This window comes from Carcharodon carcharias, chromosome 21, assembly GCF_017639515.1.
Source record: "Carcharodon carcharias isolate sCarCar2 chromosome 21, sCarCar2.pri, whole genome shotgun sequence".
Classification (NCBI taxonomy): Eukaryota; Metazoa; Chordata; class Chondrichthyes; order Lamniformes; family Lamnidae; genus Carcharodon; species Carcharodon carcharias.
Genome location: NC_054487.1, coordinates 38,790,556 through 38,804,320, shown reverse-complemented (window position 1 = coordinate 38,804,320; position 13,765 = coordinate 38,790,556). Strand labels below are relative to the sequence as shown.

General features: G+C 40.7%; 2 protein-coding genes across 4 annotated transcripts in view; both read left to right on the top strand.

Annotated features, from left to right (window-relative positions):
• The window catches only part of iqub (IQ motif and ubiquitin domain containing), a 106,444-nt gene extending 103,133 nt beyond the window's left edge, over positions 1-3,311 (top strand). For all 3 annotated transcript variants that reach the window (XM_041216146.1, XM_041216147.1, XM_041216145.1), the window contains 3 exons: positions 1,143-1,391; positions 2,098-2,283; positions 2,654-3,311. In XM_041216146.1, the coding sequence (XP_041072080.1) occupies positions 1,143-1,391; positions 2,098-2,283; positions 2,654-2,827 (609 nt within the window). In that variant the 3' untranslated portion in view covers positions 2,828-3,311. The remainder of the gene's footprint in view (positions 1-1,142; positions 1,392-2,097; positions 2,284-2,653) is intronic.
• Positions 3,312-6,358: 3,047 nt separating this feature from the next.
• The window catches only part of LOC121292911 (V-type proton ATPase subunit S1-like), an 82,993-nt gene continuing 75,586 nt past the window's right edge, over positions 6,359-13,765 (top strand). Inside the window, exon 1 of the mRNA XM_041215380.1 lies at positions 6,359-6,599. Within this exon, the coding sequence (XP_041071314.1) occupies positions 6,490-6,599 (110 nt within the window). The 5' untranslated portion in view covers positions 6,359-6,489. The remainder of the gene's footprint in view (positions 6,600-13,765) is intronic.

Sequence of the window (13,765 nt, the reverse complement as noted above, 5' to 3'; positions counted from 1 at the left end):
TAATAATTATCGTGTTAGATTGAGCTGTTCCCTGTAAGTCAATTTGTAGCAGGGCATCCGTCTAACCAAAACCTATTAATTGAAGAAGCAAGATAGCGGAATTGAGATTATTGCTCACATCAACACTTGAATAGTGAATGCAAATAGATCATAAAATATAACGATATATCAATTTGGTTTACAGCTCTCAGGTTAGTTACACTGAACAGATCCATGATTGATGAAACTTGTGCACTAAAATTTTTTTTTCTCACAAATGGCGGAATTCTTGCAGGGGCAGTTGATGGGTTCAGAAATGCCACAAGACTCAGACATGCTAGAATCCTGCCCTTTTTGCCCTGCACAGTAAATTCTACCTCAGAAATGCAGAGCAGTGGGTGCAATTCCTGTTTGCTTTTGTTAGACTGGGCAGCAGTTTTGGTGCATTCCTGTGAATCTTTCCTTATATTCCTCTGGTAGGCCTAACATCACATCGCTGCTGAAAGCAAGCATAGATAAAATTCTGGAATGAAAGTGGGCCCTCCAGTAAAATTCTAATTGGATTGTGGACCTCAAATGCTCACTTTAATTTTCAACCTGATTAATCCATTGCTCCCCCTCTTAGTGGAGCACGGTGCCACTCCAAGGCTTTACTGTTGATGTTGAATGTGACAATGCGAGCATTGGACTCGCCCCTAATATGTTATCAATCCACATCAACTGAAATTTGGGACAGGCTCGTGAGAAGATCCAAGTATTGGGCTATGCTGCACTTCTGGTAACATTGCTGCACTGCTTTGATTTCTAATTTAATGGCTCCAGAATTGGTTATGTTGTTGTATTGTGATTAAGTGTACTGGAATATGTTAAGTAGAATCAACACAGTGACAGTTTGATCATTGTACTAAGAGTTTTACAAAGTTTTTACACTGGTCTGTACATAAATGCAATGTAAAAATCCTAATATAACTTTATTTGATGTTAGAGACTTGTAATACTTAGTTTTCATTTTTGTTGGAAGGTAAATCTAATAGCTCCTTTCATATTGCTGCGTAAATAGTAACAATGGAGTGATTTCTTCCTTTTTATTGTTGATTTTCATGCAGTGAGAGGAATTGGAGATTTGTTTTAACTGTGAAGTGAATTTTTCATCTCGTTTATAGGTTCCACAGGATCCAATGCAATTGCGCAAAAATGTTTACTTCTGTTTAAGCTGTGGAAGCTATTTACCATCCACAGAGTTCCCCTTGTCGCTAACTTCACAGACTCTTCGAATGTGTCGACAATGCTTTAAGCTGAATAATGAAGCTCGTCGCCGTGAAGAAGTGACCATGTACAAACTGATGCTTAAGCGGCTGAGAAAAACTGAGGCAAATTTTGAAGATGGATCACAGCTGGCATTCTTATTACAGGTGCAGTATAACCTTTATTGCAGTAAATTTAAACAAACACTCTTGGGTACATTTTTTCCACCTAATATTAACAAAAATATATATGAATATAAAGCTGGTATGCTCATTTTATGCTATCCTGAAATCTGTTTTCTAATATTGAAAAATAATGAAAATTATTTCTAGTGGTTGGAGGTAATTATAGCGGCATGCACTTTTGATGTCAAGTTAATGGTTTTATGTCCAAAAAACCAAAATACTGCTGATTTGGAAATCTGAAATAAAAACAGAACGTATTGGAAATACTCAGCTGGTCAGACAAATGCTGACTGACCTACTGAGTGTGTCTATCAATTTCTGATGCTCCGTCTCATATCCCAAAGGCTTGTGCCTTTGTGCCATATAAAGCACCTCATCACTTCTCAAGTACTTCACATACAGTGAATTACTTTTAACTTGCAATGACTGTTGTTAAAAAAAGTAGACATATAACATTTTTCACAATACATGCTATTATACAAAAAGCAGAGATGAATGGCCAGTTATCTACTTTTTTGTGCTCGAACATTGGTCAGGCTAAGAGTTTCTCTTCGACTGCTGCCTCCATAATAAAATTAGTTATGCTACTTTTTTTAAATAAAGATTATGCTTTAACATTTTTGAACCATTATTTTAAAAACGATTTTTATTTTGAAATAATGTTACAAGCCAGGTTTTATATTGGCAGGAACAAGATATGAAACATCTTGTTGATAGTATTTGGGGTACACAGTCTGCACTGAGTGCTTCGAACAGTCTGAAAGATCTAACAATGATAAGGTGGGATAAAAGGTTTGAGTGGTCACCATGGAACTGTATTCTCCTGACAGAAGAGGAAGCTGTGGCACATCTTAAAATCAGTAATATTGAAAAGGTACATCTCCCCTGTTTTTTTAACCTGCCATTCTTCCAATATTTTAGTATTTACTCATTATTGTTCCTTGTTTATGACCCACTGCAGTTTCCCCCTTTAGTCCTTTGTCTTTTCTCTTGTCTTCCCTGTCTAGACTTAGGCCTTGATCGTCTAATGTTTCCTGTTTTATTTTTATTCCATGCATTCATTGTCCTTTCATTCTGTAGCATCCCTTGCTCTTCTTGACAGCTTCAGTACTTTTAACATCCATTTTTAACAAATGAAAAATACAGAGATGTATTTAGAATGTGTCAAAGAAAACCTCATCTCTTAACCTTCAACTTGAAATCTCAGTGACTTACACAGGTTTATGTTGTTATTCACCATGCAGGACTATGAAGCCACATTTATTCGCAAGATCAAGCACCGACACACTTTGGGAAAGACCTATTTTTCCCGGATTCCTGAAATAGTGAATTATGCGCACACTTGCTTGATGCAAGACTTGACTTCCAAGAACAACCTCAGAATTACAAATTCATTTAGTTCTAAACAGAAGTCATAGTGTTAGACAACAATGTTTCGATGTTTGATTTCAATTAAAGATTGCAAATTTGTTAACTTAAATGTTGTAATGCTATTCCATTATCATAGATTATAAGTATTAACAAAACTTTCTAATTGATATCTACATAGTTTATAGTCGACTATTTTATTTCAAGCTCATGGACTGAAAGACAAATGAATTGAAGTGTAACTAGAATCAAATTTGAAATCCTTTTTGTATTAAGTTTTATTCAACGTAACGTAGTGGTATTCATTCCCACTATTTTCTCAATACAAGTTATTTCCACAGACACTGGAACTGCACAAAGTATCGGGGTGGTGTTCTCACAGGTAAAACAACAAAGCTTTCAGTCATTTTGGTATCCACTGGAAATAGTGTGGGCTACCCAACTTGTAATGCAGATGTCTTCAAATTAGTGAAAAACACTACATTTCTGCTCAGTATAAAAAAGTATAAGGTACATTTATTGACAAATAAAATTATACAGAAACAAAAAATTGTCAATGTGGTCCTTAACTCTGCTGTTCATGATGCTCATTTATGGAGTCACATCAGTCTATAGTAATCTATACATTTGCTGGATCTCTGAACTGAATTAAAGAACTAGCGAAAGCTTATTATATTTCTCAGGCTGAGGTATGTCAAATATAAAACTGTCAATCAAAACTCAGCTCAAAGATACAAAGCATATCATGTTGATAGGCAGTGACATTAGTTCTGTGATGACCCAAAAAGCATGCCTTTGTTCTGAGCTGTTGTTTCTCAAGGAAAATCATAGTTCTCATTTTAGCACTAGGCACTTCAGAAAAAATATTCATCTGATCCCTGATATGTTATAAGGATGATCCCACTATGCGGCAGTTCCAACTGGGAGCACATCTCAGGAAATTACAAGGGTGCAGCCTGTGATTTTCCGGCCATTAACTTTACTGGATAGAAAATCACCAGTTATTGTCACCATGGTTTTCCAAGATACAGCCATTGCAATTGCAGCTTCCTGTTGGATGTATGGGATCTCTGAATCAGCTCTAATGTTTAATCAAAGATTTTTTAAAATATGCAAAACCACAAAATTATAATTTGAACGAGGACAGAACTGCACCAGGCAAACTACAATTTTTGTCCCTTGCACATTATTACAGGGAAACTTAAAATCAATTAAAATTTGCCACCCTTTAAATAGTTCAGTCTTGCATAAAATCCCTTGTGTGTTCTGAAAACACATTCTCAGCCAGTTGATTTTAGTCCAGAAATGTTATCATCACAGTCATTTTACACTATAACTTTCCATTGAATGTGATGTCAAAATAAAATGTACATTTTTAGTTCTAAAGTCAAGGAAAATAGAATGACACAGCAATGCCTGAAAAACACAGATAACTTGAGCCCTTTCCAAACATCCTGTTTTATCAAGAAATTAGATTTCAGAGTGGTTTTTGCCATAAAAAGCAGATATTAACTTGGAAGATCTATCGGTGATAGCACCATTCTTTAAGGAGACAGTCCATCAGTTTGCAGCTCATGCACAAGTCTGAAAGTGTTAGGGCTGTGGACAAAAATACATTACTGCATTTGTTATATGGTTTTATAGTACATAGTTCTCAAAGATTTCAACCAGTGCTATGAAAAAGGAAAGGGAATATAATATTACTGTGATGATTCAATATAAAACAGAAGAACCATAATGCAAAATACTTTAGTTAGATTTGTTCCCTCACATTATGGGTAATATAGAAACTTTGGATGAAGTTCATGGGTGGGTCACAAGAATGATCTGCATTACCATGATGAGCTTAAAAACCTGTGTGGGTCTATTTACTTTTAGGGAAGCATAGACCTCTTAGTCAATTGATTAGCTTAAAGATTAGTTTGTGTTTATTGGCATGCAGATACAGACCAATGGAGCTGATTTTTGCATGATTGTGGGGGAATGTTTCTTCAGTGAGGATGCTAGAGTTTGTTTGCCTGTCTTCCCACTTGACTTTGAGAATCCTGTGGAGGAAATTCTCCAGTGCCCTGAGGTGTCTTTAATAGGTGACGAAAGTCTCACTGCTATATAGCAGGGTGGTGACAACAACAACGTTGTAGATGAGAATCTTTGTCTACTGATGGAGGTCTGTTTTCAAAGACCTGATTGTACAATTTCTGGAAGGCTATGCTGGCACAGCTGATTCTGTGCTGGATCTCCTCTTTGATGGTGACCTTTTTGAGAAAGCTAGCAGTCAAGATAGGGAAAGTTTTCAATCACTTCCCAAAGCTTCCCGTTAATAACAATAGCTGGAGGTTCATGTGCTTGTCTGGGGGAGGGTTGGTGGACAATTTTGGCCTGCTGATGAGAGAGACTAATCCTTTTCTTTGTGAAGGAGAAGAGATTTAGGGTGGTCTGAATGTCACTTGCAGTGGGCCACAACTGCACTGTTGTCTGCATGTTGTAAGTCATGAATATGCTTTCAGCCAAAACTCAATCATGATCTCTTGTGGAAGTTGGTCACAAATGAGTTCCATGACCAAGCTGAGGTAGATAATGGAGAGAATTGGTTCAGACACACAGTCATGTTTCACAGCAGCCCTGATACGAAAGAACTCAGTCTCCCATCCATTGCAAAGCACAGTTGCTGTCATACCGTCATCCAGGAGTTGTAGTATGGTAAGATTATCTAGCATTTCTTTTCTCAGGGAATTATAGACAAAAGGGACAATGTGCCATCTCATTTAGTGTAGGTTCGCTGCCTGCTGTCAGAAGTTCTAGCTGGAACAGAAATCACTGCATGCAAAAGGTAGGTGAGGCACTAAATGATATGGTCATTGTGGTCTCCAGGGAAAGTTTTAATTGTCTTAGGCGTTCACAGAGGAATTCTCCAGAATTTTTTTTTACCCAACATTGGCTTTGGTTCTTTTATAATCTTTTGGGTCTCTGATGATGCTAAAGGCAATAGGTCTGTGTAGAGCATGTTTGAAGTTCCAGGAGGTCAATTCCTGTCCATCATTTTTTTGCATGTTTCTTATGGCTACAAAGATTGAAACAATGTCACAAATGAAGCATTTTATGCACCAAAATCAGAAAAGTCCTGAGCAGTGGATTTCTAATGTATGCTGTGTAATAAAATTATAGACCATTTATGGAGTACAGATTTATGATTTAGTTACATATGGCACACAGAGGAAATCTTCACCACCACCCCCCTCCCCCCTCCAAATTTTTAATCTAAGTTGTTCTGAAAATATTGTGCACTTGTTATGGATTTGTGGATCACTCAACTCTCCTTTATTCCAAGAAATCAGTTTAGAAATAAAACTCCAAAAAATGGAAGAGGCATTACTTACTTTTGAAGCTAGTAGCTACTTGGTGGCTTTAGAGTTAAGCAGCTTGTGTTCTCATTACTGATTACAAAATCACTCACACCCTTTATGTCATTGCTTCATGGCACATTAGGAAATACTATATTATTTTTATATCTTTTCCTTCTCCTAAATGCCCTTTCATTAAATTTTCTTTTCCTGCCCACCTGCTTTATCAGTGTTTTCTCCAAAACAAGAGCATACCAAACAAACCTGATTGGTTCTACTCATTACGAAGGTCTGACTAAAAGAGGTTTTTTTTAAAATATGTTTTTATTTTCAGTGATCTTTAATTGGAGGTGAGTCCCTCTCAAAGTACCATGGCTCAAGATCATTGTTTGCAGCTGCTGCTCTACTGTACTTTAGCCAGCTTTTTTCAGGACATCTCTGCTGTGGATCACATCCCTATGCTGATGTGGTCAACTTTCAGGTGAGCCTGAGACCAATATTTTTCAACCAGAGAAATTACCAGGTTGTAAGTTCATTATATTTCCAGCAACCTACATGGATAAGCATTCTGCTATAAAATGAAGTCAGAGAACGTGAGCTTTTAAGTTAAACAGAAGTAAATTCCTTTTTGTGAGTAGGTTCCAAGTGATTTCAGGAAAGAAATTCAAAATCTGCTATCATGAAGGTTATATACATGTGGGCGAATTCCCTTTGGGGAAAGTGCAATTATTAACTTAAAAATGTTTTTGTTAAAAAAATTCCTGTCTTTGCACAGTATCTCTAACAATTGGGTTGTTTTTACTTTCTACATCACAGTTAACCAAAATAAATTAATGGGAAGAATAAAAGGGCAGTAATCTCTAGTTAATGTTTGAATTGTACATGAATACTTGTTACAGGTGTGTAAAATTTATAATGATTATGTATTAATTTTGAGATTGTTAAAGCTGAAAGAAGATAGATCACATTTTACAGCTTTTTAATTGGAATACGGTTTAGTGTTTCTTTTTTCGAGTCTCCTTCAGTCAATAGGTGCATCGCCAATTATGGTTGTATGTTTGTAAAATACTGTGGTGTGTAGTGAGTGTGTCAATGACAATCCAGGGGTGCTTAACTAGAAATGTAAGATCAGCACACATTTTCTTCTGCGGGAATGTGATTCTACACTTGTGAAATTAATTCTTCAAAGTCAGAAACGTTGCCGTTTAGAAACACTGAACAGAAGCCTGATTTTTTCATCAGTCGTTTGTGCAAGACTAGAGGGTAAATGCCACAAGTTCATGCTATTATAATATTTTCTGTGCATATTCTCCTGCTGAAGATTCCAACAATGTTAGTACAACAAAATCCAGACAGTTGTTTATTTTTCATTTCTAAAAAAGATTACAAAACACAACTTATTACTTCTTTTGGAACTTTTTAAAGCACTTCGTGTACAGTGAATACTGCTGAATGTAGCAGCAAGGTTCCATGACCATGAATGAGATTAAATAAATAATGATCTATATTTTGATGGTGTTGATTGAGAGAGAATTTAAGCCTTGACATGCAAAGATCTTTCCATTCTTATTTAAATAATACAATGGGATCTTTAATATGCATCTGAACTGGCAGTTGGGATTGTGATTTTACACCTGATCTGAAGGACAGTGTATATTTTTGATTTTAAAAAGTCATAGTAAATGTGATTTAAATTTAGACAACAATATCTCTGAATGAGGTTTATTGTTGATGATCGACTCACTTAATCCACTGCTGAGTCAAACTGTGGCATATGGAGGTGCGTATCCTGGTGCCAGCACCTCGGTTCAGAAATTAATTAAAACAAATGTTGCTTGATGTTATAGGCTGAATACAATATACCAAGGGTTAAGCATATGTAATAAACAAAATTGCTGAATCTTTAAAGCCAGATGTCTCCTGAAAGATAGCTTTACCCAGACCTGTTCCTACAAAGTGTGACCTTTGGTGTGTAAGGGTGCCATTTTGGAACTCAACACTCCATCCATCACCATCTCTAAACCTCACACAGTTGAACATGTGTTCAACAGTGGGAAAGACCGTCCACCTGTACTATGTAAAGGGACTGTCAGCTACTTACTGGTTAGTTGTTACTTGATTTCTTCTGGCTGTTGCTATGATTAGATAACTGTTTGGTGTTTTCCCTAAATGTTTAAAGTTGCAAATGTCTACAAGGAGTGGTGTGGCAGCTACTCAAGTAGATTTTGCTGACTTTAAGTCTTCTGCATGAACTAGTTGCTTCCAAGCATGGGTGCATTAATAGGCCTTCCCCATTGAATACAGCAAGACTTACAGAATAAACAGAGGTCCATACAGAACAGGGCAAGCTGCTCAAAGAGGAAGGAGGAGGAGAAAATTCCTCGCAGGAGACCATACCATCCAGAGTGTTCAAGGAACAGCTTTTCTACATGAACCTCAACAAGGAACAGTGTGTGAGGTGTCTACACTTCTCTCTCTGATGTTCTCTCTGAAATCTGCCACTTGCTGCCATAACTGCAACTGGGGCAAGGACTGCATTACCAGTGGCTGTTAAGCTGATTGTGGCGATGAACATTAATGGATCTGTCTTTTTCCAGGTTAGACCTGGAGATATTTGCAACATTTCATGTTTTACCCTCTGCTTTATAAAGCTTTGGTTAGACCACAATTGTAGTATTGCATCCTGTTCTGGTCACCATACTTTAGGAAAAATATGAGGGTCCTTGAGAGGGTGAAGTGGAGATTTACCAGAATGGTTCCAGGAATGAGTGATATTAGCTACAAGGTTAGATTGGAGAAAATGGGGTTGTTCTGAGGGATTGAGGGGACATTTGATTTAGGCCTACAAGATTAGGTCAGGTTTGGATAAGGTAGAGATAAAGAAACATTATTCCCATTAGCTGATGATACAAGGACTAGGGTACACAGATTCAGGTTTTGTGGAGAAAGTTGCAGAGAGAGGATGTCAGGAAGGACTTTTTTACACAATGAGTGGCAATGACCTGGAACTTGCCGCCTTCAAAGATTGTAGAAGTGGAGGTGATTAACAATTTCAAAAGGAAATTGGATGGGTATTTGAGAGAACTAAACTTGCAGGACTACAGGAATAGTGAAGAAGAATTGGGCTGATTGGATTTCCTACAGATAACTTGCATGGACTGAATGGGCCAAATGGCTGTCTTCTGTGTCATAATGGCTCTATGACAGTGTTGTGTGATGGAGCTACACTGACACACTCTATTGCAAAAGAGCTGACTACATTTCATTCTCTTGTACCAGAAAGAAGCAGGCACAGTGAGCATGCGGCTTCCCCAAGATGTAGATTGCTATTGATTGCAGGCAAATAGCTTTGCTGGCACTGCATGTCAATCCTGCCCTATGCTGCAAGCGAGAGGGATTCCACTCCCTCAATATCCAAATGATGTGAGACCATTTGTAGAGAATCACACAGGTCTATGCCTGGAATCCTGACAACATGAATGATGTCTTCCTTGTGTGGCACTCTGCTCTGCCAGCTGCATTTGAGCCACTATGACAAGGCAAAGGGAAGTTACTGGGCAACAAAGACTATCCACTGACCACATGGCTGATGACTCTAGTGTGCAACCCACTCACCTATGCACAGCATTCATACGTTGGGATATTGGGAATTTCAGAATTTCATTGGGACACTGCAGTCCAAAGAAAGAGCTGTCAGCAATAGAGTAAGGTGGAGAATTAAAATGACAGATGACTGGAAGCTCAGGGTCAAACTAGCATCCTGAGTGTAGGTGTTCCACAAAGTGGTCACCCAAACTGCGTTTGGTCTCCCCAGTGTTGAAGAGACCACTTCATGAACAGCGAATACAATACACTAAATTGAAGGAAGCATAATTGATCACTGTTTCATCTAGGAGTGTTTGAACCCTTGGACAGTGAGGAGAGTGGAGGTAAAAAGGCAGGTGTTGCATCACCTCTGTTTGCATGGAAAGGTTCATAGGAAGGGGAAGGTGTGTTGTGGGTGATTGAGGAGTGGGCCAGGGTGTCATAGAGGAACAGTCCCTCTGGAGTGCTGGAAGAAGGTGGAAGCATGATGGCGTCATGCTTGAGGTGGTGAAAATGGTGGAGGATGATCTGTTTAATATTGGAAGCTGGGGGTGTGGAAGGTGAGGACAAGGAGAACCCTGTTGTGCCTCCCTGAGGGTGTGGAAGGGGTGAGAGCAGAAGTATAGGAAATAGAACTGACATGGTCAAGGGCCCTGTCAACCACAACCATGGTGGGGAGCGAGGGTCAGGAATGCTTGGTTGAAGAAAAAAGAAGACATGTTGGAAATGCTAGTATGGTAGGTTGTATCATCAGAATAGTTAATATGGAGAAACTGGGAGAATGGAAGAGAATGGAGCAGGAAACCAGGTGTGAGGAAGTGTATTTGAGGTAGTTGTGGGAGTCAGTGGGCTTATAGTGAATATGCATTGATAGCCTATCCCCAGAAATAGAGACAGAGAAGTCAAGGAAGGGAAGAATCAGAGATGGACCACATGAAGGTGAGAGCAGAGTGGAAATTGGAAGCAAAGTTGATGAAATTTCCCAGTTCAGGATGAGAGCAGGAAACTGTACTGACACAGTTATTAAAGTATCAGGAAAAAGAGGTGAGGGAGGGACCCCAAGTAGGACTGGAATAATGAATGTTCAACACATTCCTACAAAAAAGTCTAGGCCTATGCAGGTATCCATTTGAAGGAAGTAAGTGGAGTTGAAGGAGATGATGTTCATAGCGAGAACAAGCTCAGCCAACTGGAGGAGGGTGGTGGTGGTTGGTGGAGGCTGGTTGGGCCTACATTCAAGTAAGAAGTGAAAGACAGTTCGACAGGTGGGGAAAGATTTGTAGAGAGATTAGATCCATAGTGACTAGGAGGCAGTTAGGGCCACAAAAGGCGATGGAACACAAACTCAGTATCATGCCGGACTTGAAATTCATTCAGTGGGAGGCATAAGGGAATGAAGCCAAGAGATAAAAACAAAAAACTGCGGATGCTGGAAATCCAAAACAAAAACAGAATTACCTGGAAAAACTCACCAGGTCTGGCAGCATCGGTGGAGAAGAAAAGAGTTGATGTTTCGAGTCCTCATGACCTTTCAACAGAACTGATTTTTCTTTACAATGAGAGGGGTGAAATATAAGCTGCTTTAAGGTGGGGTGGGGGGGAGAGAAGTGGAGGGGGGGGACGTTGTTATAGGGACAAGCAAGCAGTGATAGGAGCAGATCATCAAAAGATGTCACAGACAAAGGAACAAAAAAACAGAGTTGTTGAAGTTGGTGATATTATCTAAACGAATGTGCTTATTAAGAATGGATGGTAGGGCACTCAAGGTGTAGCTCAAGTGGGAGTGGGGGGGCATAAAAGATTTAAAAATAATGGAAATAGGTGGGAAAAGAAAAATCTATATAAATTATAGGAAAAAAATACAAAAGGAAGGGGGAAGAAACAGAAAGAGGGTGGGGATGGAGGAGGGAGCTCAAGACCTAAAGTTGTTGAATTCAATATTCAGTCTGGAAGGTTGTAAAGTGCCTAGTCGGAAGATGAGGTGCTGTTCCTCCAGTTTGCATTGGGCTTCACTGGAACAATGCAGCAGGCCAAGGACAGACATGTGGGCAAGAGAGCAGGGTGGAGTGTTAAAATAGCAAGTGACAGGGAGGTTTGGGTCATTCTTGTGGACAGACCCCAGGTGTTCTGCAAAGCGGTTGCCCAGTTTACATTTAGTCTCTCCAATGTAGAGGAGACCACATTGGGAGCAACGAATGCAGTAGACCAAGTTGGGGGAAATGCAATTGAAATGCTGCTTCACTTGAAAGGAGTGTTTGGGCCCTTGGACGGTGAGGAGAGAGGAAGTGAAGGGGCAGTGGTTACATCTTTTGCGTGGGCATGGGGAGGTGCCATAGGTGGGGGTTGAGGAGTAGGGGGTGATGGAGGAGTGGACCAGGGTGTCCCGGAGGGAACGATCCCTACGGAATGCCGACAGTGGGGGTGAAGGGAAGATGTGTTTGGTGGTGGCATCATGCTGGAGTTGGAGGAAATGGCGGAGGATGATCCTTTGAATGCGGAGGCTGGTGGAGTGATAAGTGAGGACAAGGGGAACCCTATCATGTTTCTGGGAGGGAGGAGAAGGCGTGAGGGCAGATGTGCGGGAAATGGGCCGGACACGGTTGAGGGCTCTGTCAACGACTGTGGGTGGAAAACCTCGGTTAAGGAAGAAGGAGGACATGTCAGAGGAACTGTTTTTGATGGTAGTATCATCGGAACAGATGCGACGGAGCTGAAGGAACTGAGAGAATGGGATGGAGTCCTTACAGAAAGCGGGGTGTGAGGAGCTGTAGTCGAAGTAGCTGTAGGAGTCGGTAGGCTTGTAATGGATGTTGGTGGACAGTCTGTCACCAGAGATTGAGACAGAGAGGTCAAGGAAGGGAAGGGAAGTGTCAGAGATGGACCACATGAAAATGATAGAGGGGTGGAGATTGGAAGCAAAATTAATAAATTTTTCGAAGTCCTGACGAGAGCATGAAGCACCACCGAAGTAATCATCGATGTACCAGAGAAAGAGTTGTGGAAGGGGACCGGAGTAGGATTGGAACAAGGAATGTTCCACTTACCCCATAAAGAGACAGGCATAGCTGGGGCCCATGCGGGTACCCATAGCCACACCTTTTATTTGGAGGAAGTGAGAGGAGTTGAAGGAGAAATTGTTCAGTGTGAGAACAAGTTCAGCCAGACGGAGGAGAGTAGTGGTGGATGGGGATTGTTCGGGCCTCTGTTCAAGGAAGAAGCTAAGGGCCCTCAGACCATCCTGGTGGGGGATGGAGGTGTAGAGGGATTGAACGTCCATGGTGAAGAGGAAGCGGTTGGGGCCAGGGAACTGGAAATGGTTGATGTGACGTAAGGTGTCAGAGGAATCACGGATGTAGGTGGGAAGGGACTGGACAAGGGGAGAGAGAAGGGAGTCAAGATAACGAGAAATGAGTTCCGTGGGGCAGGAGCAAGTTGACAGGATTACAGGTATCTCCGGGACATAAAACGTTTCTCAGACTGCTGTTCCCGTCACATTCTGAGATCCACACTCAGTGCCATGCGCCACCATATGAACACACTCGACCTCTCCCTCCAGCAGCACCGCCGTACCCTTTTTCAAAGCTGTGCGTGCCCCCAGTTTCATTTTATTCTTCGTCTCATCCAACGCCTCAACAAGAAACTTTTTCTCTTTCTCTCAAGTGCAAAGGAACGCAAGCTCCAACAACTCATCGACACCAACACCCATCTAGGGCCCTCCACCCCTGCATGTCCCTCCGTCCCCCACCCCATCTTCCAATCTCAGCCCCAGCCCTGTATTCACTATACCCCCTAACCTTCCCCTCTCCAACGCTGAACGTTCAGTGCTTAGCAAAGGACTTAGTTTCATACCCTTACGCCCATATCTCAATGAATTTCGGGCTCGGCACGATGCTAAACTCTTCTTCCGCCGCCTTCGTCTCCGGGCTCACTTCTTTGGGCAGGAGTCCTCTCCCCGTTCAACGGATCCTTTTACCCACCTCCAAAATTCTCCCTCCACCTGGACCACTCCCTCTGGATTCTTACCTTCTCTTGATCTTTTCATTGAGAACTGTCGGCGCGACA